Genomic DNA, 24,425 nt, shown 5'->3' on the forward strand with positions numbered 1-24,425 from the left:
CTGCGCTCCTTTCCAACACCTGAGCCCTGGTCATCGATAAAGCACACTATCGCTTCGCCGAGAACCTGGTCCGAGCCGAATGTGGCGTGGTCTTTGACTTGAATCTGGAACTGAACATCTGCGGCTACGTCCTTCACTCTAAAAGTTTCATGCCCTTGGTCAAACGTGACAACGCATCCTCCACTGGACGGCGTTGAAGAACCAGAGGAGGAAACCTTGTGAGCTTTCGACTTGTGGATTTCTTTCCATCCCCTCGAGGTTGACTGCTTCACAGTGACACGGACATTGGTGGATGGTGGATACCCAGTAGCAGAAACGATCGTAAAGGTTGCCGATCCAGTCTCTCCTTTCACGCCGGATCCCCCGAACCCAAGTCTTTCTCCAACTTGTGAGGCGGTGCTTCGAGAACGGGAATGGACCTGAGGAGATGCTGCTGCTGAGGGTGGCGGAGAGCTTTCAACAAGCGCTGGAGTCTGATGAGGCGTTGGGGTAACTTCGACATTGGGCACCCCGTTGCTTGGAGCTGAAATTTCTGGGGAAGAAGCATCGGGATCGTCCTTGCTGCTGTGCCGAACGCGTAAAAGACCATGCTTCAAGAAGGAAGCGCCCTTCACCACTCCGCCGCCGATTAAACCAACTGTTTTAACGGGAGCGCCAACGATCTTTCCAGGGGTTGCGAAAGTACCCGAAAAGGTCGACGAACCTTGCCGAGAACGTATGATATAATCCGACTTGAAAAGAAGCTTCAATCGGATGGCACCCGATTTGCCATCCAGGGGAATCGATACTTCTTGCGACCGGAAAGCTTCAAGTTGGTCCAAGGCGATCGTAGCACCACCTAGGTAGTCTGCCTTTTCTCCAAAATCCCAGTCATAGACTTCAACCTTGAAATCTGCCGCAATTCTGGACGAGATAGCACATTCGAACCATTCATTCCACGCGGGATGCAATGTCTTCTTTTGCACCTTTGTTTTGAAGACTTCCTTCCCGTTAAGTTTGAATTTACAGTACGGGTCACTGTAGCCATTTCGATCTGCCGATGGGAGGTCTGCTGCATCAAGGACATCGACACGCAGATTCCCCATGTTGCTAATGCTCTCTGAAGGATCCAGTTTCATCATCACTGGTATATACTTGAGGCTCACTTTAACCTTGCTGACAGCGCCATCGCTGGATCTCAACGTTAACTCCGTGGGTTTATACTAATCCACAGTTAGCTGCACAATCCCGCATAATTTTAAAAGTCACCGTACCAAACATTGCTGAAGTGTCGTAAGCGTTGGGCCGCTCAGTTTTGCAATAGCATGATCATGATCATCGTCGCCCTTTTTGTCAGTCTTCTCAACTAAGCGAAGGGTCATCTTCGAGAACTCAAGTTCGCGAACAAACGCATCCCCAACTAGACCATCTGTTAGCGGGATTTTCGATTCACAAATTGGCCTTCCTTACCGTCGTTGAATACTGTATGTTTCGAGCGCGCCTTAGCAGATGTGTAACAAGGGAACACATAGTCATCCATCAAAACTTCGAGTTGAACGTCATTGTGTGATAGGTGGCCTTCGATGATTTTAAAGACAATCAAGCCGGATTCTGTTTTGAGGGTCTGTTAGTTCACTGGATCAAAGCAGAGTATTGAACCCGATGCGACATACCATATTGAGATACATCTTCGGGAGTGATATGGATCTTGGGAACGGTTTTTTCGATTGGCGATTCTACCACTGTTTCACCGTTGGATAGAGGTTTCGACAAACTTGTGTCAGTACTTGTCCGGCCGTTTGCTTTAGGTTCCATGTTTGCTTGAAGAGAATCCGTGTTGGCAGAACGTGTACTTTCGATACTCTTTCTTGACTCCAAAGCGACTTGGCCTTCCATAGCTTGTTTGGTCTTGGCTTCTTCCTCTTCCTCTTCAGGATCGGCTACGTTGAGTGTCGGGTAGAAAGCAACTGTGTAGTTGAGGACGCCCTTGGGGTGGCCACGTCCTTCTAAACGGAGGCCGGTTGACAGCAGTTGTTTCTCATCGTCAACCTCATATTGACCGTCCTCCCCTTCGTGAATATAATCTGCCGCAGACAGTTCCAACGATCCCAGAGGTCGGTCCTTGCCAATGGATTCTTCGTCCATGACTTCAAGCATGATCTTTTCCCGCGGAGAATGCATAGGCACGTATACTACCTCGTCCCAATCCGGGTTCAAATTGTTTTTCCAAGTAACGGTCCGCCCTTTTTCCACTCCCGAAAGAAGAACTTTGACATAAGGGTCGGATTTGCCCCATGGTTTCCACATTCCTGAGATCCCTAGCGCCTTGAAGATGGATTCGCATAACTCCGATCGGCGTCACATAGCCACCGCTTCCAACCACTCCTCTAAGAGCAACAGGCTTCCATTCAACTTTTAGCTTAGCGCGGCCCGTTTTAGCACCGTTAAGATTGAACCATTCGCGCCCCTTTTCCATCATTTTCAGCATATCATTGAGTTTGATTTGGTAGGTTCCCATGACTGGGTCAGCGACGAGGTCACGGTCATCTTTGATGATCAAGCCGAGACGGGCAGATTTTCGATCAGTGATAAGGACCTCTTTGGATGGATTTGTAAAAATCGGATTGTTTGTGCGTTTGAGCTTCTTGGTGATATGGATTTCTTTGCCATTCAGAAGTAAAACCCCGTAGGGGTTTAATTGTCCCACAAGACTCTTGGTGCCGTCAAGATCCTTAGCCTGTTCAATTGTAATCTTTGCAATACCTGTGTTCAGTTCCGGTGGTGGCTCTTCCACTCCGGTCTCGGGGTTTTTTCCACCTGCCATAACCGGGAAGAATCTAACGTCCATTTGCAAGTTGCCCCGTGGGCGTCCACTAGACATGATGTCGAGTGATATATTTTCGTGCTCCGGTTCGGCCTCAAGAGATTCCATCGGGAAGGTCGCAGTGCCAAGTTCTTTATCCTTTCGAATTTCATTGTAGTCGTAGACTTGCACAGTGAGGGAATCCGTAAAGGAAGTGATGATAATGTACAGTGTCTCGTTCCATCTCGGATTTGAGGTTTCATGCACAGTCTTGGTTCTGGCAAGTGCATTTCGGCTGTTGATGGACACGACCGCATAGGGGTCAGGAGAGCCAGAGAACTTGTCGGTATTCTTCAAGTTATGAGCACCATGAATGGTGACGGCCACGACCCCGACGGCCTGGTCTACTGGATTACCAGCAAGCATCTTCGCAATTTCGACGGGGAAAACATTCGGATCATACATCATCGGCGCAAGATTGCTATGTATCTGATCCTTGATGAAGGACTCCAAGCCCGGGATGATATTTATATCAAAACCTAGAAGGTCTCCGCCCAGTGGTTTGCACACGTAGTCAATCTCTGGCTCGCCCAAAAATGATACGTCAACACGTTCGATATGCGGGAACGGGATCTGGAGCTTGAATTTAACACGCATCAAGCCTGAAAACGCAAAATCTTCAACAATCACGTCAAGACCCTTGCTGACCACGCCTTTGCCTATCCGTACCTCCAACACCACTTTAGGGTTGATCTTGTTGCGAAGCTGGCGTGCAGTTAAATCCATGGTATCGTTGGGAGTGAAACTGAATTTCCAATCCATTAGGACGGTATCCACTTCTGTCTTTGGGTAAGTTTTAACATGCTCGAGTCGCGGAGGTTTGGTGCCTAGGATGAAGGTCTTCAAACGCAAACTGTCCAAAAATGAGGGCGTCGCCGTGCTGAGAACCTGGTCGACCGAATTGATAATCGTATCACCGATTACTGGTGCGTATATAGGCCAGAATTTGACCAGGAAGCTATTAATCCACTCGAGGCTTTCTGTATCTGTCTCCAGTCGATTCTTGGCCAACTCGCGATTGATATCATCTCGAAAGTTCCTTCGGGTACGCCGTATCGACGTTCGATAGTATGTGCCACAGGTCGCCATGACGATGAATACCCATCCTAGACCACCCCCGATAAGAGCCACGAACCAGGACGCAAGACAGGCAAATACAATAATGCCCGCATTATGATACCAATCTATTGGAATGCCAATATTAGTCTAGAAGCCTCAAGGCACGAACGTGGATAGAAGCATTGGCACACCTCCGAACAGATTGTCATCCAATTTACTTTCAAGCAATGTTTGGTGATCAAGCAGGATCTCTCCCTCGTCAACTTCGTCCTCTTGGGTGTGGAAACGGGGGGCCCATCCGGTTCGATCTCGGGCCCATCGCTCTTCGTCTGAGAGTTCGGCGCCTGCCTTTGGTAGAGGCGATACCGGACCGTCTACTGTTTTCCCCGTCGTCGGTGACTTTAAGTCTGTGGAGCCATTAACCTGGATCGAATATAAGTCAATATCCCACTTTGGATGTCGAAAAACTTGGAACGTACGATATCGGTAGTCACAGCAACCGGGGGTGGTTTCTTGTCACGATGGAGGTTCGTAGGGATGGTCTATTGGGGGGTTTTCGGCTTATCGTAAGTAACTTTTAATCATAAGGAAAAGATCCTGCGAAATTGAAAAGAGAAAAAAAAGGAATAAAAAAGGAATCAATTTACCATCTTAACCTGCTCATTCTTTTGTTCAGTTGTCGCATTGGGATCAAACTGGTATGCAGCTACATCGGCCTTTTTGCTCTCTTCGACGAGGACCTTCTCTGCGGCTTCCGGAGAAACATTGGACTGGGGATCTTGAGCAGCTTGGATCGCCCCCTCCTGCTTCAATTCACTCCTTATGGAGTCAATGTGCTCAGTCGCGAGCGCCATGGCTCACAAATGGCGTTGATGGTGAGAAGTGGTTCGACGTCAGCACCATGCAAAAAGGCCCATTCAAGCGCGGTTCCCTGCAGATGAACACAGCAACGGGGCTGAATTGGGGCTTTCAAGGCTTTGCAATAGTTGCAAACCACCAATGTGCCTTTTTGTGGGCAAGAATGGGCTGTTGGTTACACTGCAATAGTTATCGTTGCGGGGAGGAGGCGCTGGGGTGGGTGTTTTAATACCAGAACAGTGACAACAGGCGGATGAGCAGCTGGCAGGGAGCACGATGACGACAATTGGCCGTTGGTGAATGCACCAGATCACAGAGCTTCAGAAAGAGCTGGAGATTCCGTTGCTCAACAATGGCGATTGAATTGACAGTCACTGCAGATCAATGGCTTTTTGCGCCTCTCCTCTCTCCTTCACTGTCCTTTTTGTTTTTCCTTTTTCACCCCTTTGCCTGGCAACTCATTTGCAGAGAAACTCCGCATCTCGTCATAATACGCTAACGATTAATAGTCGCCCATCGCCGGCGCCACTTTCTGTAAGATTACCGGTACCAGCCACATACACAGGGTGCACAGCCACGCCCCCCCCGTTCTGTTTTGCGTCGTACCGAGTAAATTACGGATGTGCTGTCAAAAAGAGGCAAAAAGCGAGGTTAGAAAGATTCCATTTGCTGTGCATTCTTCTCGCTGAGATGGCAAATCACCGGCAGCGAGAGTGTGAACTGCGCAAGCCACTCGACAATCTTGTCTGACAACATCGAACCTACCGGGATTCGGCCCACTCCTAGCTTTTCCCACAATCTCGCGGACTCCACACGCAAAAAGAACCCAGCAATTTGGCGAGCAGAAATCAGCAAGGGACCTTCTTGCTGCGAAGTCCATGGAACCAGCTCCCGCAGCGGAGACAGGTCCTCTGTGGCAAGAAAGCGAATAAATAGAGAAAAGGGGTCATCAATGCCATCTGAGCGGCTTTTGTTTGTTGTCTGGTTACTCCGTATTGAGGCCATTCTTGCTTCGCTAAGAACAACAGCTCGGTCTTCTTGGCTGCTGAAAAAAACTCGATCTGATGGAGCCATGCAGCTTCCTTGCCTTCCAAGTGGCCAGCCCTCTTTTAAACAGTGTTTTCCAAAAACTTCGTGGATCGGATCTCAAGGTCCACTTGGCTGAGCTGCCCAGCCTGACGTGCAGATTGCAAGTCCAAGAGGCCAAGTCGGCACAAGGAACAAGTGTTCAGCTTTGAAACACCCGAAATTCTCGCCGGGATGGGACTTTGTTCAGCATTATTGTCGCTATTATCATTGTGCAAAAGCAGAACCATTTGAATCAACTCGACAGCTATATTATATTCGCAACACAAAGATACGAACCAGGCACTTGGGAACGCAAAACTGGGCCATCATGTCAACAGCCACTCAAAAGCCAAGAGCCAGCGAGTTGCGGAGGTGTGGCGATATGCAATCCAAAGTGCGGTCAGTTCCGATCAAGGACGGAGGAGAGATGCCACAATAGCCTGAGTTCTGTTGACAACTGTCAGGCAACTTTTCCACTTGCATAATTAGTTGCTCTTGGTTGAGCAACTAATAAATCTCTAAGGGCTCGAGGCTTTGTCCTCAGGAACAATGAAGCATTTATCCTTGCGCCCGGGAAACCTGGTAATATTGCGTCCAAGGTCACTGTGATTCTCTGAACCACGCAAGAACGCATCTTGGCTCTCCCAGCCGAGGTTACAACGAGCTTCAAGTACGGTGCCCGCAGGGCCGCAGGTCAATGTTGACCCCAGGGTACAAAAGACCTCGAATATGATCAAAATACAGAGCACACTACATACATTTTCAACACTAATAACAATGGCAGAGGAATACGGAGTATGATTTCGATCTGTTTACTGCTCTAGCTACAAAACCCTATTCATTCAAAAGATGAGGATAATTGTGGATTATTTGCGGTGACCGTCGACGGAGAAGGCCAGGTATGTCCTCGCATCTGCATACTAATACCTGTACCTACAGATTGAGATTGAAGTGGTCGGCGTTCAGTGCCGGATTTCGCCAATTCGAATGAAGAAAGGCAAAGTTGCATTTGAACTGGATTGAAGGCTTGCTAATCTTTGAGAATCCCATCTGCCATAATTAGTGAGAGCTGCGGCGATTGTTGCCCTTGACCTATTCCTTGTCATCACGTTCAACTGGTTTGCTTTTCTCTTTTTTTTTTCGCAAACACTCCGCTCAGTTACCGTCCAAGCCTGATCACACCAGCTGCCATCAGTTTCTGAATCTTCATCCTCACCGTGGCATTCTTCATATGCTCCTGCAGCGCAGCGGGGTCGCTCTTCGCTTGTTGAAGAATGCTCTGCATAACGGGGTCTTGAACAATAGCCATGATCTAAATTCACAGTCAGCAAAACCGGATATCCCACTTCAAAAGGGGAAAAGATGGACACGTACCTCGGGGTCGCGCTGAATTCTCTCAGCAGTTTCGGCTTCGGTCTCACCCGCCCGTGAGCTGAACTGAGCTTCCAATGCCTTTTGCTGTTGCTGGTCGATTTCGCGTGCGTTGGCTCCGCTCTCATCATGCTCCGCAGCTTCAGCACACACATCGAGACACCGGTTATACTCTTTCATAGCGAACAGTGCCTGTGCCTTTCTCAAATATGCTCGAATGAATTTCGGGTCACGCTGAATGGCCTCATCGCAATCCTGGACGGCCTGGGGCAGCGCCATAAGCTTGATCAACGCGGCAGCGCGGTTGCTATAACCACGAGGGTCATGAGGAGCGCGCTTCGTCATCTCAGTGTAGGCATCAACGGCTGCGGGCCAGTCCGCTTCTTTAAACTTTTGATTTCCAAGTTCGCGAGCCTTCTCAGCCTCCTCGGGATTGACGTACGATTCTTTTTCGGCTTTGATTTGGGCCTTTTCTGCGTTGCGAAGCTTGGTAAGGATATCGGGTGTGCGGTGTTCGGTAAGAGACTTTTGGTAATTGATGATGGCCTTGGGAAGATCTCCCATCTTTTCATATGATGAACCAATTCTTCCAAATGCCCTAGTTTGAAATAATCAGTGTATGGTTCGAAGAAAGGAAATGCGAACAGCAGAAAACTGACTTTGCAATGATTTTGAAATCCGCCAACATCTCGCGACCTTCGGTGATGGCCTTTTCGCAAGTTTCAATTGAAGCTTGATAATCCCCTTTCTCAAAATGAGCAGCGCTGAGATTGGTCAAATATGTAATATCCTTGTGTAATTCCCAGGCTTTGGTGTAATGTTCAATTGCAGCGTCGAATTGCCGCTTCTTGTAGTTTTCGGTGCCCAGTTTCTTCTCTTCATCTGCTGCTTCCTTTGCCTTGCGTTTGGCGATTGTTTCTTCATCCTCGGGTTCCGGTTCAGGCTCCGGTTCAGGTTCCTTCTGCGGCTTGACATCTGGCATCGCAACATCCTCTTCCGCTTCTCCATGCTGCTGCGCACCTTCAGGGGGGTTTCCGAATTGCAAATCGACTCCCAGCAATACACTGATCACTTGAAGGAAACGTGGATCGCGCATTTCTTCTCCGATACTATTTGGATTCTGCGCAACCTTTTGTAGTTTCGCCATAAAAGATGGGTCGGCAAGGAGTTGTGCCGTCTTCGGGTTGTTTGCCAGCTTCTGAATAAGTTGTGGATCGTTGAACATTTGACCTAAACCGCCTGACGGGTCTCCTGCGACCCCGTCTGCTCTGGCTTCAGCATCAATCGCTCGGTTCACAGCGTCAAGCCCGGATTTCGCCTGGGCATTCGCGGGGTCCAATTTAAGAGCCTCTTCGAATGCATCGTGAGCACCGACTACAGGCCCTGGTTAGATTTATGCTTGAAGAATTGTAGTTACTGCGGACCTACCGAGATCCCCGAGCCCATGCAAAGCGGTACCCTTTCGGCCCCAGCCCTTGGGCCAGTCTGCCTTCAATTCGGTTGTTTTGTTGGCATCCTCAAGGGCTTGTTCGAATTTCTTCAGCGAAGCATAGGCACCAGAGCGGTTGGAGTACAGGACATGATTGTCGGGATCGAGTTCAATAGCCGCCGAGAACTTCTCACTGCCTCACATCCGGTCAGTCAGAACGGAGCGTGAAGGGCAACCTCGTCGATTACTCACACAGCCAAATCGAACTCTTTGGCGGCAAATGCCTTGTTGCCTTCAGCCTTCAGAGCGTCGGCCATTGCGGAGATAAATTAAAATATATAAGTAGCAGACTGTGAATGCAGGGTCCTGGCGTGGAAAAGAAGAGGCGTCCCTAAGGAGAGAGAGGGGAGAAGAGAAGATGGGGTTGTTTGTCTTGAGCTTCTGGAAATTTCGAGCTTAAGCCCGCTCTTTGGCAGTGACTTCATTCTCTGAGTGGCTGGCACCAAAGCCCAAGTACCCCCTCCCAAAGAGCTTATGACTGTCCCACCTCACAAAAAAAAAATGGTCGACGAAGATTGAACAACCAGCTCCAGCCATCTGAAATGACTCTCTACGCACCATCAGGAAGGCTTCTTGACTCCCAATGAAAGCCGGGACCCGATTATGAGTTATCCGCATCCCCACCGGTGATCTCTTCACAGCTCGTCGCGCGCTCACACGACATGGCCTCCTCCTCGTCCGCAGGGCCCAAGGCCAAAGCTGCGAAGGATGTAAATGAGCTTGCGTCCGCTATTTACGACAAATGTATCTCAGACTTCTCTTCAGACCACCTATTCTATCAACATGACCTTCTGGGCCTGGGCGTTATCCCGAACAATGATCTGGCGCTGCTGATGAAATGCGCTCAGTCCCTTGTGGACCAGAGCTTGTTTCGTATGCTTCATGGTAAAGATGATCGGCTTGCCTGGAAAGTCGTTGAGCAGTCGGATGCGGAAAAGTGAGTCTCTTGCGAACAATCTCCAGAGCTGCGGAAGAGAACTAATGGCCTTGCCTCGTTTAGGCTCCAGAATCTGAATGCCGAAGAACGAATGGTTTACAATGTTATTCACTCCACAGGCCGTCAAGGTGTCTGGACGAAAACAATCAAAGCGCGGACCAATTTGCACCAAACGATCATGAACCGGTGTTTGAAGTCCCTTGAAGCAAAAAACTACATCAAGTCCGTACGGAATGTCAAATATCCGCAACGCAAGATCTACATGCTGGCCGGCCTTCAACCAAGCGAAGAGGTTACCGGCGGCGCGTGGTTTACTGATGGGATTTTGGACGCCGACTTTATACACAGTTTGGGCGTCTGGATAGAGCGTTGGATCAGCGCAAGGAGCTGGCATGATACCGAAAAGGCTGATCGACAGAAGAAGAAACGGAAGCTAGACGAAGCTTCGAAACCCACCGAACCTCAATACCTGCCGTACTTGCCTACGTACACGGGCTATCCTACCGTAACCGACATCACTAAAGCGATCAACGCCTCGGGTCTGACGCCTGTTACATTGGGAGAAGGGAGTATCGCTCAACTCCTCGAGATGCTCTGCTACGACGGCAGATTGGTCTCTCTTCGTGACGGAGCGGCTTATAAAAGCGTTAAGAAACCAAACCAGATATCTCTTCAACGCGAACTCGGTTTTCAAGGGCCTGGGGCCGACAAGGGAACTTCTGACCAAGATCAACTTGCACTTGGGAGTAATGGCATGACGGAGGTACCTTGTGGCAGATGTCCAGTCTTTTCGTTATGTCACGAAGGCGGGCCCATCAACGCGGAGAATTGCGAATATTTCCAAGAGTGGTTAAAGGAAGCTCTTTCATTCTAAAAACCCCACTCTTGACTTGACAGCCGAACCAGTCCGCATATCACGAAGGATACCACTTTGTGAAACCTCTACATTTTCATCGACCTACCTCCTCTTGCTATATTTTCTTATCATCCAAGCCGCCTCCGTATCCTTACAACTTAACTCCGAAATATATTCCACGACGTGTGACAAAACCAACACCGTTATCCCGTACGCATTGTCAAATACTGGAAAGGCTCCAAAATTTTTATAAGAATTTAGGAATGAAAAGTCCGAAACTAACCGTTTGTATCATGAATATAGAGCATAGCGCTGGAGTTTGTTTTTTTGGTCTACATTGATGCTTACTGCGCCGAGTGTAGTTATATCAACCTTGGGTTCCAACCTTCAGTTTAAACAGTATTTAACATCCAAAAATAGCTATTGACCAGATATAAGCCTGGGTGGATTGTATTGAGTACTTCTAGGATTGCTAAGGATATACTAACATAATATGGACCAAACAATAGCTTTAAATTCGTAACTCGTTATAATCATATAATCTACAGTCCCCGTGGCAAATAAAATGCCAGGATAAAAGATGAGAATGTCAACTCATTTGCCCAGATTCCCTTCGACATTCCTCGCAGTACCACGTTCCCAAAGGTTCCCTGGTTAACCCTACACATTTCCAATGGAACCATTCATATGGGCAATTATCATTATCGCAGGCAACCATATCCCCGTGGCTCACACTGCGACAAGTGCAGTAGACTTTAGTATCCTCTCCCCCCTCATCCTCTTCATCCTCCATCTCCTCGTCCGAATCTCTGCCAGCCTGGCGACGGGAAACATTATTCTCGGACTCTGAAAGGTCGGCACTACTCAGCATAGATTCGTCCTCCTCTTCGAGCATACTAGCCGCCGAGGCGGGCGATCTTTTCCGTGAGGCTGTGTTGCCGGAAACAGGTTTCAGCCGGCCGTTTCCACTAGAGGAACGTTTCGATGTTTTGCTTGCTGTGGCACCAGCCTTTATCTTTCGCACTTGCTGATGCGGTGCAACTTTCTTAATGGTGGCTTTCTTGGTTGCTGTTGTTGTTCTTGGACCCGCGCTTCCTGCCCGCGTAGCACCCGGGGTTCCAGCTTTTGGCGTGCCAGGACCTAAGGAGGACTGGCGGAGGCCGGATGGGGCAGCAGGCAGGTTTGTTAATGATGCGTTAAGTCTTCGACGTTTATTCTCTGTTGCACCAGCAGAAGATTCTCGTTGGCGTTGCTGGAAATGCAAGGCCGCGGCGCCTGGGGTGGCGGGGGCTGAATTTCTTCCGGTGCTTCCTGCAGTGCCAGACATACCAGCAGCGGCTGTTGTGGCACTGTTTAATCGCTGGAGAAGGTTAGCTGGCAAAGCAGCATTTCCAGACGTCGGGTTGAGAGGCGATGGATAAGTATCAGCCTGAGCAGCTTCGGTAAAAAAAATGGATTTAGTGTCGCGGTAAGTGTCTTTAGTGCTAAATAGAGACGGAATAGGCGGGTCATTTGAAAGGATGCCGTCATTTTGCAAGTCGCGAATTTTGATATCCAGCTTTTTGATATGCCTATCAAGGATAACGGCCGCTTTCTCGCTCAGCGCGATCTTCTCGTCCTGTAGCACCTGGGAGCGGTCCATGTTCTGTAGTATTGCATTGCTGTACGATTCCTCTTTAGGGTTGAGCGCGTGACTGCCGTTTAGTTTTATAAATTTTTGCAGGCTGCCATCGCGGGAGTTTATCAAAGCACGACATTCCTGTATTATCTTGTCCTTTGCCTGGATCTCCTCCATCAAATGGCTTATCTCAGCCGGAAGGTTTGCCACTATGCCACTATTAGCTATATGTAAGAAAGGATGTCGCATGGCAACATACCATCATGGACAAACTGCTCCAGCACTGTGGAGCAGTCCTCTGCGTGTGCCATATTCTAGCTGTAGACCCTGTAGCGCTGGCACAACTGATGATCAAGTTTGTCATCAGCTTCAAGTAGTCCCTTTGAACAGGTCACTATCCAACAGCGAGTTGTGAATAAGTGGTGTGTGACTGATTGAATCGTGAAATGAAGAGTGAAGTTGGCGGCAGAAAGATCCACCGCCTTCGAGTGGCAAGCGCACAGACCATACAACTAGCCTCATTCGGATTAGCGGATTCTGCTGCAACCGGGGATTTACGGGACTAGGCTGTATTGGGACTAGCGGGCTGGTTGAAACAGAAAAAAGGCTGTGATTGGCCACTTGATTTGATGGCCCAGAGCCTCCATTTCTTGAGACGGAAAGCCAGACAATGACAACATTCACGCCATCCTGCTTCCTGGCATCAAGAGAAACCACTCTTTCGCTGCACAAGCGCACTCTGGCCTGTCGCCATATGGCTGAGTGCTGTGCCTGGAGGCTCTCATTTATCTGACAATCATGTCTCGAACCACCGTCGTTCAAGAGTACGGCGCTCCGCCGGTCAAGAACCCAACATTAAGCCTAGATACCAAAACCGCAGATGAGGCCGAGTACGATATCATCAAGCGACCCAAGGGCTATCGCGTATCCTGGCATGCCAATCCGGCTGTCGAACCGCATCATTTTGGCTCGAATCACCCGATGAAACCATGGCGACTGACGCTCACGAAACAGTTGGTCTTGGCCTACGGGATGCATCACGCAATGGACCTCTATCTATCCCGGTCGGCAACGTACGAGGAACTGGCAGAATTTCACAGCTCGGATTACCTCGAGTTCCTAACGCAAGTGCTGCCGGCGGATATGGAGTCAACGTCCCAGGTTGACACCCTCGCCCGCTTTAATTTTGGGGATGACTGCCCGGTTTTCGACGGCCTATTTAACTACTGCTCGCTCTACGCGGGCGGAACCTTGGACGCAGCGCGAAAGCTCTGCAATAATCAATCTGAAATCGCAATAAACTGGTCCGGCGGTCTCCACCATGCCAAAAAGGCCGAGGCGAGCGGTTTTTGCTACGTCAACGACATCGTACTTGGGATCCTCCAGTTACTCCGGATTCACCCCCGTGTGATGTACATCGACATCGACGTCCATCACGGCGACGGAGTCGAGCAAGCCTTTTGGTCAACAGATCGCGTTCTCACCGTCTCCTTCCACAAATACGACAAGGAAAACTTCTTCCCCGGCACCGGACCCTTGGACAGCACCGGCCCTTCTCACCCCCTCAACCCAGGCGCCCACCATTCCCTCAACATCCCCTTAAACGACGGCGTCGAAGATAGCGACTACGTCGCCCTGTTCAAATCCATTATCGGCCCTTGCATCCGCACTTACCAACCCGGCGCCATCGTCCTCCAATGCGGCGCTGACAGCCTCGGCTGCGACCGCCTGGGCTGCTTCAACCTCAACATCCGCGCCCACGGCGCCTGCGTCGCCTACACCAAGACTTTTGGCCTGCCCACCCTCGTCGTCGGCGGTGGCGGGTACACCCCGCGCAACGTCTCGCGCCTCTGGGCCTACGAGACCGCGATCTGCCTCGACGCCGAGAACGACCTCAACCCGGTCCTCCCTGAATCACTCAAGTTCCGCAACCACTTCCGCCCCGACTGCACGCTGTTCCCGCCGTTGTCGGAGATGCGCAAGGTGGAGAATAAGAACTCGAGGGCGTATTTGGAGTCGTTGGTGCAGAGTACGATGGAGCAGTTGAGGTATATCAAGGGGGCTCCCAGTGTGCAGATGAGCGTGATTCCGCCGGATATACTGGGATTGAGGGAGGAAATCGAACGGGAGCTGGAGGAGGAGAAATTGTTGGGTGAGGAGGAGCAGGAAGATCGTGACGGGGCGGGTGTGAGCACGGTGGGTATTGGTGGATCAAGATCTAGTCGGAGAAAGGATCAAGAGAAAGGGCTGGGAGTTAGAGGGGAGCTGTATACATGAAGTTTTCCATTTTCTTTGTCTTGGGAGTTTTGGTGGATTTCTACTGGCAAATGAACTGCCCCACGCCCCTGATATCGTGTATTGGTGTTTTGGGAGGTTCGGGAGTACAATGGCTCTATGAGACTTGGGATGACTATCTTTCGGAGGCGATTATCTTAACTGTGCCAGCTTACAGAATCTTAGATGGACATTCACATGAACACTTTTATTATTCATTATACTAATTTTTCATGTATTATCTAGGGTTATCCTATCTATGCATGCTGTCAAGAACTCATGTTCGACGCTTTAAAGTTGGTATTTCATAATCGCCGTTGCCATGTAATGAACTTGGTAAAAGATAGTAAGGTATTCATCGAAATACCCTGGATTGGGTAAGAGTTCCACATCCAGTCGCTATCCAGCTTAAGCCGCGATGCTCAGCTTGTCGAGTAGCCCGCTCCCAGAATAAATACGCTGGAAGACGTGTCTGCATCCAAATTTGCGTAATCGACGAATTGTTACCAGTGACTGAGGTGCAACGCGAACAAGGTCAATTATCCGGCACAAGTCATCGCTCAAGAACGAGCAACGCCAAGTTTGGTTGTATGAGCTCAAAATACCGCGTCCTGTTGCAGGTCATATGTGATGAACTCGCATTTCAATCCTGAGCGTCGACAAACTCGTCAACGCCTGAAGAGTGGGAGTCTCTTCTCTGTATTGGGTGTCCTGTACTTGATGCCAACTGCTCAGAAGTGCTTTCCTTGCCGGTTTCCAATCCAGGTGCGGCTCCGTCATTGCCAAAATCTATCAGATTGTTGGTTTGTTGCTCATGCGCAGAATTTTGGGAGACTGGCTGATGATGTTTATCCGAACGGTGTGACGACGGACAGTGTGGCGGAATATCAAACTGGTGATCAACTTCCTGCCCTTTCAGAATCGGCGCGACAGCCAGGATTTGGCGTGTAGCGAGCTTTGGATCCTCTGAATCACTGCATGCATCGACATTGTCAGAGCTCGTGTCGGTTTGGTAACGGTTAATCGCGGCCACTTACATATGAGCATTCAATATCCAGTCAAGGTCCTCTTCTCCCTCTTCGGGACCGCCAGGCCCCCCTTTGACACGCCTGAATAGCCTTGGGCGCCATTCCACACCTCTGTCAGCTCGCTGAGCCGCTTCCTCGCGTTGCCTATCCTCTATCTTTGTCTTTTCTTCTGTTGCTAACTCGTGATTCCTTGCGAGCAACGCTTGGGTTGTGCTGTGCCACAGCTTTTGCGATTCGCGCGGTTGCTGTTCTTCGAGTGGTCTGGCAATAGGTGGGCTGTGCTTTGCAGTTGTGGCATTGAAAAGCAACTCCTTTTTTCCAGTCTAGCGATTATTAATCGGTTAGTACGAAGTAGACTGTGCCGTATAGCGTTAAACTTACAGCGACATCCTTGATATACATCTCCCCATTCCAATACCCAGAGAGCTCGTAGTAAACTTCGCCGGTTGCCTCGTTTTTTATTGTGCCTCCGATAGCGTTGTAGGTTCCCATGAAGTACCCTTTGGTTTTGAATTCCACATCCGCAACCAGGTTATTCTCCGGACATCTGACATAGCTATGGTCGCCAAGCTCGTACTTCATTTTGCCAAATAAAATACCCCGCGCATACATATTTGGCTGGGTAAGGATACTACGCCAGATGTCAGTTCGGCCATTTGACGGTCGGCAGATGTGTTCATACTATCTTTCGCCATGCTTTTCTTTGCCTCTATTCAAAAACTGCAGTATGGCTATACCTTCCATCATGCTTGCGGCGGAGTTTCCCAAAAACCGACTTCGGGGCTTTAGGGTGCCATCGATGCGGATGTGGTGTTCCGGGACCATGAAAAAGTAGCTCGATTTAGGAGGATGGTGGGATGTTTGCTCTGAGATGTAGTAGCCGTGACTGTTATCTGGATACTCCCAATAGCATGTAAAGACTTCGCCCAAAATCGGATTCAGGGGTTTCTTGACGCCTCTATTCTCAAAATGATTAGTGTATAGCTTGGTAACCGGAGAACCAGGGGGGCATTGCATACGGTGGTTTGATATGCCAGCCGCTTAAATAGAACCTGACCACGGACACGAATCTCTCGAGCGGATCTTCAATTTTTGGCATTTCTAGCAAAGTTTCTGGATGAGCCATGAAACTGTTCAAGCCCATTGTCCGGTTAATATAGATCTTGCAAACGCAGCAGCTCGAGAGCCAACGTACTTTGTAATCCTTTCTAGCATCGAACGGGGCTCAAGTATAAACGTGGGCAACACGACCCTACTCAGGTCGGCGCCGGGTCGTAGCTGCGAAATGATGTGGGACAGCACTAGGTGCAAGTAATAAGTTAGAAATTGTGCGTGGGATAGCAGCGGAAGCAATGCTTGTTTGCTCAGGGTGAAAAACCATGGGAGTCTCAAGGCTTACCATTGCCTTGGTCGGGCTCGACAACAGTTTCATCTTCAGCGCCAGGCGATGTCGGTTGGCTAGAGTCATCGGATCGAGCACCTGTAGCAGGATAGAAGCGATCAGCATCAGTCTGGGCTTGCCAATTGGCGATGAAATACAGTGTAAACTCGAAAAAAGAAGAAGTCGCACGGGCTATATAGCAAGGACCTCTCGGGACGCACTGTTTAACGACGAGCGGCGGGGAGTTTGATGGCCGTGGTGGCCTAGAGCCAGCTTGGGCAGCATGGCGGGGGTCGAATATCAGCACCCGGATCTAGATCGTGCAGCTCAAGGGATCGAAAACGGCACGTAAAGGCATCCAGGAGAGCAATCGAGAGAAGCCGGCTTTTTGTTGGGCTGGTTCGAGTATGTACACGGCAGTGGCAAAGCGGGCGTTCGGCGATATATTTCCCAGGAGGACCTCTTACGTAGGAGGCCAAGCAAGGGGAACAGAAAGATATACACAAACAGAGCGTGGGCTACGGTGAAGAAATGCTGTCGTGCTACGAAGACAGAGAAACGAGCGAGTATCACCGGCAGAGACGAAGGCAGCACGGAAGATAGAACATTGAAGGGTGAATTCACTTGTTTTTATTTTATTTTTTTTCCTTTTTGTTTTGTTGGAAGAAGCTTTGCGGGATTAGCAAATGAGGGGCACCCAGGCGGAACTAGCCCCCGTTGCTGGCACTTCAAACTTGTCACAATTGACCCGACACAGAGTACAGAGTGCTGGCAAAAAGGACTGTTAACCCCAATGAAGCTCGAAGCGGATTTTGTTGAGAAGCGTCAGGTCCACTGGTGCTTCTTCTAGTTATTTGGGTTGGGAATCGCTTAACTAGCCGTTCAACCAGCATGAACCGTGCAGCAGGAACTAAACTATCCCGATCAAATCTTCTCGACAAGCGGCACGTCTCCCTTGGTGATCTCGTGCACGAATTCCAGATCTGGCGCCTTGAGCATAACATGGAAATGCTCTATCGAGTGGACTGACTTCAGTGACCTCCAGTTCTTAAACCAGACCACCTGGACGGGCAATCAGCGTCAATGCCTGAGCATCACGCTCTCGAGACAGACTCACTCGTTCCGCTGCCATCCTTGACCGGAAGATCCTTCCAACGAACTCGTCAATCTCCATCCGTGCGCGAGGGGTCAGATCATCCGTGACGGGATCGTCTTCAAGCGCAAACTTCGTCCACACCACCAGGTGAATAATGTCCTTTTCCACCCCATACGGCCAATCATTATACAGGATTTTGTAGTCATCTGTCCGCCATACCACGTTTCTGTCGGTCAGCAATATCAAGCGGCTGGAACCGGAACCCGACAGGGTGGGCTAGGAAGAAAGGAAGAACGGGAGCGGGAGGGGAGAGAAACTTTGGATAGTTTTCTTCAACGAACCGGGATGTTCAAACAGACTTGTACCCTTGGGTTTCAAGTCATCCCAGCACAGCCGTTCTTGGATGATGAATTCTAGAACCGAACCGTAGGCTACTTTGATCTGAGCCATGTACTCGAGGTACTTTCTCAAGTCCGACGGGACGCGGTGGAATCGATGGATTTGATTAGCCTCTGTCGGGTCGTGGGATTGATTAACAGGAAGCTCGCACAGGACGGGGTTCCATGGGCGGGAGATCAACCTACTATTTCCCTAACCAGGGCCCAGTCCTGCCGAACATAGTCTGAATCCGGCGTCGAGAGAATGCGAATTGACTTCTCCGGCAAGTTCTGAAGGAATTCCGGGCATTCCGACGGCCTTTGTGCGGCTGGGACGTTGACTAGCCAGTAAGGCAGAGGATCGATTTCTGCTGCGACTATGGAGCTGGCGGGAATCTCATCGGAGTTGGACAACATGCTGGAGGAGTTGAGGCTCGGGATTCCAGGAAATACCCGCCAGCTTGGGGCATCTGATATTGAGAAAGAGTGTTTGCTCGTGGACTCGCGGGGTACCCATGACACGAACAGCCTGGGCACGGGACAGTCCGCCGTCCAAATCAAATCTCACAAAGGCCTTTGAGCAGAGAGTCCAACGCCTCTTTCTCCCACTTCCGCCGCCCGAGGCCTTTTGAGACTCCGGACTAGCACCGTTGGCAAGCTTTGCCGTTGGTAGTTTCATACTCAGTCTAGAATACATGTAGCTATGTTCCAACATCGAGGCGTACTCCAAGATAATCATATAAAAACGTCACCTATCCCATATGAGCCCGCGATACAGCTTATAGTCGATAAACCTCCTCGCCCTTCCAGCCAACCCGCCTTTATATCCCTACCTTGACTCTTCCCACCTCCAGGCCGTCAAGCCCAACTACCTTGACACCCCGCGCCGCCAATTCAACCTTGGCCTCCTGCCACCCGCTCACCGCATCAACACACTTGACCCCTTCCTCAATCACAAAGGTCTTGAACCCCCTCTCCGCCGCATCAATCGCCGTGTGTTTGACGCAGTAATCCCCCGCAAGGCCTACCACAAACACATCCGTAACCCCCTTCTCTCTCAGAATCGCCTCTAGGTCCGCACTCGCACCGCCCGTAGCCTTACAGTCTCTATTCCCAAACGCATCCGCAAACGCAGAATACATCTCCACCCGCTCATCCATCCCTTTCTTCACCACCGCATCAATCTTGTCCATCCTGATGGCGGGTAGTATCTCCGCGCCGGGCGTGTTCTGGACACAATGGGCGGGCCATAGCCGCTGAGCGATTGTCGCTGTTGGGTCTGAGCCAACAACAGCTGGGTTTGTCATCTGTATGTGCGATTCAAACGGGTTATTGTTTGGTGCCGGGTGATTGCTCGCGAACGAGATGTGGGTTGCGGGGTGGAAGTCCTGAGTCGCGACTCTGACGACAAACCCGGGATATTGAATTATTTCATTGATCAGCGGGACAAGGTCGCGCCCACCTTGGACGCCGAGAGGATTCTGTGTTGTTTCATGAGGGTGCGTTGGAAGGTTAACTAGCGGGTTCGACTCACTGGCGGGCAAAAGTCCTCTTGCATGTCAACCACGATGAGTGCTGGTTGGAAGCCATTGTCGGTATCAATGCTAGTCATTGTTCACTATGAACGGAGGAGTAAATGTATATACCGATGGCTCAGCAGTTTTTCCGGCCAACGCTGGGGGCAATAGCCTACTCTGAAATCATTGCGCGGTTGAAGCTTGGTTAAATGGAATGCCAGCTGGAGTCCTCACATCCAGGATAACATAAGCCTGTATCCAGTTGGGTGAATTGCCTGGTGGCTCTTCATAGTCTCAGACGCATAAGAGCCTATGAAAAATAATAAAATAATAATATGGTCAATCATTCTTGTCATAGCATATCCTGGCTTTGTAACTATTGCAGAAAAGCTAAAAGACACGAATCTTCGATTCCCATGCCTGTTTTATTGTTGCTTTTACTGTTGGCAATGGGGCCTTTCATATCCATAACAGCAGACCTAGATTCAACTTATAATGCCTGCCTACAAACTTCGATACCAGGGCGAGGTACGAGATGTGGTTCCCTCCTGAATATCCGCCGCCTGGAGAAGGAATACCACCAGCTAGTCAGTATTAACTACTAAACCAGCTAGGAATGAGCTCAACGTACCGCATCTTCAAAGAAATTATCCACAAGCGCGATCTCTTCGCCCATTAGCTCCTTTTGCCTGGGTGTCAGCTCACCCTCCGAATACGTTTGGGCGCGGTCAAAGTCTATCCAAAGGCACCTCTCCGGTTTCGAGGCATATGAAACCATCATATTCCTTGGGTATGGGTCGCCATGATAAACATGCGCTTGTTGGATCTCAAGAAAAATTGCTCGAAATTCAGCAGCCCTAGCTTCTGAGAAATTGGAGAGTTGCATTTTCTGTAGCTTCGGGATGTATTCTAAAACCACCGCACAGGGGCGAAGCTCATCGCGAAGAAAGCTGTCCAAATGGGGCCTCCACAAATCCGGGTCCAAATTCTCCATCTCCCCATAAAAGTCCGGAACCAAACCTTTCTCATATAGTCTCTTAGCCTTTAGGCGTCGATAGGCAGTGCTCTCGCAGATGAAGATATTGGTTTCGCGGTTGGGAGGCGTCCATCCCAGGACAAGCTGTGTGTGATATTGCATCATCAATTCGTAAAAAGAACAAGTACCTCCAAAATGTGTAGACCCATGAACTTACCACTTTCATCACATACTTCTGGTCTCGAATGAGGACCTGGAACACGGTGGAGAACTCGCCTTCCTTCAGCACCTGATTGAAGGAGACATCTGCAGCCGTAAGCGCTGAAACCTGATCAGGAGAGAGCAAAGCCATTAAGCGACCGTAGGCCACCAAGCAAGGGTATGAGCTGCAGCGGAATGTTCGAAATCAACGGAAATCATACGACTATTCATCGTTCATCAGAATGATTTGCAGGTGGCTTGTTAGCTAGTCGTCCACCTCATTTACCTGTAGAGAGATCACGGAGAATCTTCAGGCTTCGTTGGAGAGATTGGGGAGAATCCCTCTGTTGCTCCTCATGCAATCCACAGGCACTCCCAGTAGCCGATATCGGTCAAAGTACTGACAACACAACGAATGCACGCTATTCTGCGGACGACATTGTGCATGTGGGCCGTTGGGCAAATTTCAACATTCAGGCAACAATCAGGCAACAATATTGCAAATTGCCAACGATCCGGTGCCAGTCTCGCCGCTACAACCGATCACGAATTGACCGATACATAACAGGGCGTCAAAACGATAGAAAGCTGAGGGAGCGTTTCTGGTGAATGTCGTGGCCCTGGCACGGTCGGGGAATCGACTCGCAATCACGATTCTGGCGGGCGACAGGGGGGGCCACGCCGATGCAAGTTGAAATTCCCATATTATTAGTAGTTTAGTGATTTTCTGATATCTGAATCTTGAATCGGTGTTCTTCAACCCCGCCGTGGCGCTCGCAGTGACTTGAATCGGAGGCGATGATATAGTTAGTTAAGCAAGTTACCAGCTGCCGTAGTTACCAAGGTGCGAGGCAGTTTAGATTGCAATCATGTCAAGCATGCAGGTGTATAATAAAACATCGGGGAGTGAGTTCCTGTCGAAATGTCCCTTGAGGCCTTGACGAGCAACTATGAAGATAGTGATAGATGGGCTCTGGCCGAACGCATCACATGCCGAGGCTCAACCCCAAATGTCTGATGCGGAGTATTGGAGTCGTCTCCTCAGCCCGAGAAAGATCACGGCATAATAAATGGCGACTAATGTTGTGGGTGTATCATTGCACAGCAATTATCAACAAAGACTTATACCTCTTGAGCAGAGCGTCACGTTTATCTACCTGCTGCAGTGATGGAGCCTCCAGTGCTCCCCCCGGTTTCTTCCCAAAGCCCCCCGCGCTACCCTCCGTTAATCGAAGACGATCCCATATTCCGTCGCATGGTGTCCCTTCACCTCCCTGAGCCGATTCCCGCAAGAACTCGTTCAGGATCTAACCCGGTTCTCCCCCTTGGTACTATCCAGGCCCATCCAGTCTCATATCGCTGACCCAGAGCAAAACCTGCCTTCCCTGAACCCGCTCACCCACTTTCGGCGTAGAGAACAAACAAGACTCTTTACTCACTGGCCAAGGCTGGAGAACACTTCACCCCATTGGAATTAAAGAAGGAATCGTGCCCAGGGGTTATGAGCAGCAATATGGTGGACAGGTCTGGAATAATGGGGTTTATCAAAGTCTAAAAGGCCCCCCTTTGGACCCCCTAGCGCAGCGGATGGTGACATGTCCCCAGCGCCCATGACAGATGGCGCGGCATGTTTACTGGGCAGGCATTTGGATGGCGAAAATGGAGGGATTTTGCAGAAGCCAGGAGAAGGCTGATTAGCCGCGATCCAAATATCGCGTGGACAAGTGGCCAGTGGATGACTGAACGGAAGGGAGGAAGTGATGTTCGTGGCACGGAAACAGTAGCCAGGAAGCTTTCAGCTGCAGAGAAATCGGAGTCAGACGGCGTTGATGCCAACAGCTTGCCCCTGGGCCCATGGCGCATTGACGGATTCAAATGGTTTTCTTCAGCAACAGATGCGAATATGACCATTCTGCTTGCTAAAACAAGTCAGGACGGAGCCGTCAGTGCTTTCTATGCACCGCTACGAAGAAGAGTAAAAGGAGGTAACGGCGAAACCGAGCTAAACGGAATCCGGATTCAACGGCTCAAAAACAAACTGGGGACGAAGCCTGTGCCTACGGCAGAGCTGGAACTTAAAGGGATGAGGGCATACCTCATTGGAAAGGAGGGACAGGGAGTCAAAGAGATTTCCACTCTTCTTAACATAACCAGGTTACAGAACGCCATTGCAGCTGTAAGTTACTGGGGTCGGGGACTGGCAATCTCAAAGGCATATGCGAAAGTCAGAATGGTCAGAAACACATTGTTGATGGACATGCCAGCGCATGTCAGGAAACTCGCACAGGACTACGTCAAATATGCAGCTAACATGCATCTAACATTCCTTTTGGCAGCCTTGCTTGGCCTCTCTGAGGGACAGGACAGTGGTCCAACACCCGCAGCGCGAGCAAACATTGTCCCTCAGACCCAGCGGGAAGCACAGGCACTCCTGCGGCTTCTTACGCCGATGGTCAAAGCCCAGACCGCGCTTCGAGCGATCAAGGGGGTACGCGCATGTATGGAAAACCTCGGTGGCGTCGGATATCTTGAGAACGAGGATCCGTTATTCAATATTGCTCGAATCTTCAGAGATTCATGCGTGTTAAGCATTTGGGAAGGGACCACAGATATTATGGCTGACGACCTCATTCGTGTGGCCAAGGGGAGAGAAGGCTCAGAATGTCTTGCGGTATTAGGTGCCTGGGTTTCAAATGTATTGGGTGCGGCTGATTCAAAAGGATTCGGCAACGAAGCCCGACAGCTGCGGCGGGTATGGGAGCACTGGCTCACAGGGATCAAAACCAAGGAGAAGGAGCAGTTGAAATGGGAAGGCAGAAGCTATTTACGGGACCTCGAGCATGTGGTCTGTGGCTGCCTTTTGATTTTAGATGCCTCGAGAGACCGGGACGATGTTGTTAGAGAGATTGCTAGACGCTGGATCCTTGGAGACAGCACTCAAGGGCCCTGGAAAGCACAAGCCGAGTGGGACAGACGCATTGTGTTTGGGGCAGCGTTGAGAAATACCCGATTGTGAGACGCTGAGGCGTAGCCGTAGCCTTTGCCTTTATGTGTAGCGAGTTGCTCACTGTTTTGTAGTTTTTGAATCGGTCAATCAGATCTCATGCTCCAACACATTCCAGTCTGCACTCTGAAGCACCAGTCGTGAAACAGCAATTGAAAAACCATTTCCATCACTACCTTTTCTGGGGAAGCAATGAAGCCATTGGAGCTTATGCCCCGAAAAGGATGCATACTTGGGAAGGAAGAACTAAATTGGAAGAATAGGAGGGAGTCTTCTCCTATTTGTTGTTAGGTTTGTTGGTATGGAGTACTCTGTAGTTATAAAATGCCCTCCAAAACCCTGAAGAAAAAACTGCCTACTTCATGGTTGCAATTTCACTGTGCATCTTTTCTTCTGGAAATGCCAGTTGGGAAAGAAGGGGAATTCTGACCATCCATTTCTTACCCTCCATGCTCCCGGGGTCCTGGTTAAAT

General features: G+C 49.9%; 10 protein-coding genes across 10 annotated transcripts in view; 3 read left to right on the forward strand and 7 right to left on the reverse strand.

Annotated features, from left to right (window-relative positions):
• UREG_01689 (uncharacterized protein) overlaps positions 1–4,755 on the reverse strand; it is a gene marked incomplete at both ends in the record, with an annotated part of 6,468 nt that extends 1,713 nt beyond the window's left edge. The window contains 8 exons of the mRNA XM_002542127.1: positions 48–1,202; positions 1,254–1,399; positions 1,450–1,590; positions 1,653–2,304; positions 2,327–4,026; positions 4,093–4,324; positions 4,381–4,443; positions 4,549–4,755. Coding sequence (XP_002542173.1) covers positions 48–1,202; positions 1,254–1,399; positions 1,450–1,590; positions 1,653–2,304; positions 2,327–4,026; positions 4,093–4,324; positions 4,381–4,443; positions 4,549–4,755 — 4,296 coding nt within the window. The remainder of the gene's footprint in view (positions 1–47; positions 1,203–1,253; positions 1,400–1,449; positions 1,591–1,652; positions 2,305–2,326; positions 4,027–4,092; positions 4,325–4,380; positions 4,444–4,548) is intronic.
• A 2,231-nt stretch (positions 4,756–6,986) lies between these two features.
• UREG_01690 (uncharacterized protein) lies at positions 6,987–8,944 on the reverse strand (the record flags this gene model as incomplete). The annotated part of the gene is made up of 5 exons (XM_002542128.1): positions 6,987–7,139; positions 7,202–7,796; positions 7,858–8,572; positions 8,627–8,820; positions 8,880–8,944. The coding sequence occupies 5 exons, from the start codon at positions 8,942–8,944 to the stop codon at positions 6,987–6,989; spliced, it is 1,722 nt and encodes a 573-aa protein (XP_002542174.1).
• A 405-nt stretch (positions 8,945–9,349) lies between these two features.
• Positions 9,350–10,498, forward strand: UREG_01691 (uncharacterized protein; the record flags this gene model as incomplete). The annotated part of the gene is made up of 2 exons (XM_002542129.1): positions 9,350–9,624; positions 9,688–10,498. 2 exons carry the CDS (start codon positions 9,350–9,352, stop codon positions 10,496–10,498), a joined length of 1,086 nt encoding a protein of 361 aa, XP_002542175.1.
• A 571-nt stretch (positions 10,499–11,069) lies between these two features.
• Positions 11,070–12,409, reverse strand: UREG_01692 (uncharacterized protein; the record flags this gene model as incomplete). The annotated part of the gene is made up of 2 exons (XM_002542130.1): positions 11,070–12,322; positions 12,358–12,409. 2 exons carry the CDS (start codon positions 12,407–12,409, stop codon positions 11,070–11,072), a joined length of 1,305 nt encoding a protein of 434 aa, XP_002542176.1.
• A 487-nt stretch (positions 12,410–12,896) lies between these two features.
• Positions 12,897–14,375, forward strand: UREG_01693 (histone deacetylase phd1; the record flags this gene model as incomplete). Its single annotated transcript, XM_002542131.1, has 1 exon — positions 12,897–14,375. One exon carries the CDS (start codon positions 12,897–12,899, stop codon positions 14,373–14,375), a length of 1,479 nt encoding a protein of 492 aa, XP_002542177.1.
• A 640-nt stretch (positions 14,376–15,015) lies between these two features.
• UREG_01694 (uncharacterized protein) lies at positions 15,016–17,066 on the reverse strand (the record flags this gene model as incomplete). Its single annotated transcript, XM_002542132.1, has 7 exons — positions 15,016–15,346; positions 15,410–15,711; positions 15,782–16,031; positions 16,083–16,358; positions 16,596–16,701; positions 16,800–16,880; positions 17,003–17,066. The coding sequence occupies 7 exons, from the start codon at positions 17,064–17,066 to the stop codon at positions 15,016–15,018; spliced, it is 1,410 nt and encodes a 469-aa protein (XP_002542178.1).
• Positions 17,067–17,705: 639 nt separating this feature from the next.
• Positions 17,706–18,327, reverse strand: UREG_01695 (uncharacterized protein; the record flags this gene model as incomplete). Its single annotated transcript, XM_002542133.1, has 3 exons — positions 17,706–17,843; positions 17,899–18,103; positions 18,233–18,327. 3 exons carry the CDS (start codon positions 18,325–18,327, stop codon positions 17,706–17,708), a joined length of 438 nt encoding a protein of 145 aa, XP_002542179.1.
• A 748-nt stretch (positions 18,328–19,075) lies between these two features.
• On the reverse strand, positions 19,076–19,866 carry UREG_01696 (uncharacterized protein; the record flags this gene model as incomplete). The annotated part of the gene is made up of 2 exons (XM_002542134.1): positions 19,076–19,735; positions 19,789–19,866. The coding sequence occupies 2 exons, from the start codon at positions 19,864–19,866 to the stop codon at positions 19,076–19,078; spliced, it is 738 nt and encodes a 245-aa protein (XP_002542180.1).
• A 527-nt stretch (positions 19,867–20,393) lies between these two features.
• On the reverse strand, positions 20,394–21,099 carry UREG_01697 (uncharacterized protein; the record flags this gene model as incomplete). Its single annotated transcript, XM_002542135.1, has 2 exons — positions 20,394–20,891; positions 20,965–21,099. The coding sequence occupies 2 exons, from the start codon at positions 21,097–21,099 to the stop codon at positions 20,394–20,396; spliced, it is 633 nt and encodes a 210-aa protein (XP_002542181.1).
• A 1,017-nt stretch (positions 21,100–22,116) lies between these two features.
• Positions 22,117–23,964, forward strand: UREG_01698 (uncharacterized protein; the record flags this gene model as incomplete). The annotated part of the gene is made up of 4 exons (XM_002542136.1): positions 22,117–22,276; positions 22,396–22,472; positions 22,591–23,124; positions 23,161–23,964. The coding sequence occupies 4 exons, from the start codon at positions 22,117–22,119 to the stop codon at positions 23,962–23,964; spliced, it is 1,575 nt and encodes a 524-aa protein (XP_002542182.1).
• Positions 23,965–24,425: the final 461 nt, after the last annotated feature.

The sequence above is a fragment of the Uncinocarpus reesii genome, genomic scaffold (assembly GCF_000003515.1).
Source record: "Uncinocarpus reesii 1704 scaffold_1 genomic scaffold, whole genome shotgun sequence".
In the NCBI taxonomy this organism is placed as follows: domain Eukaryota; kingdom Fungi; phylum Ascomycota; class Eurotiomycetes; order Onygenales; family Onygenaceae; genus Uncinocarpus; species Uncinocarpus reesii.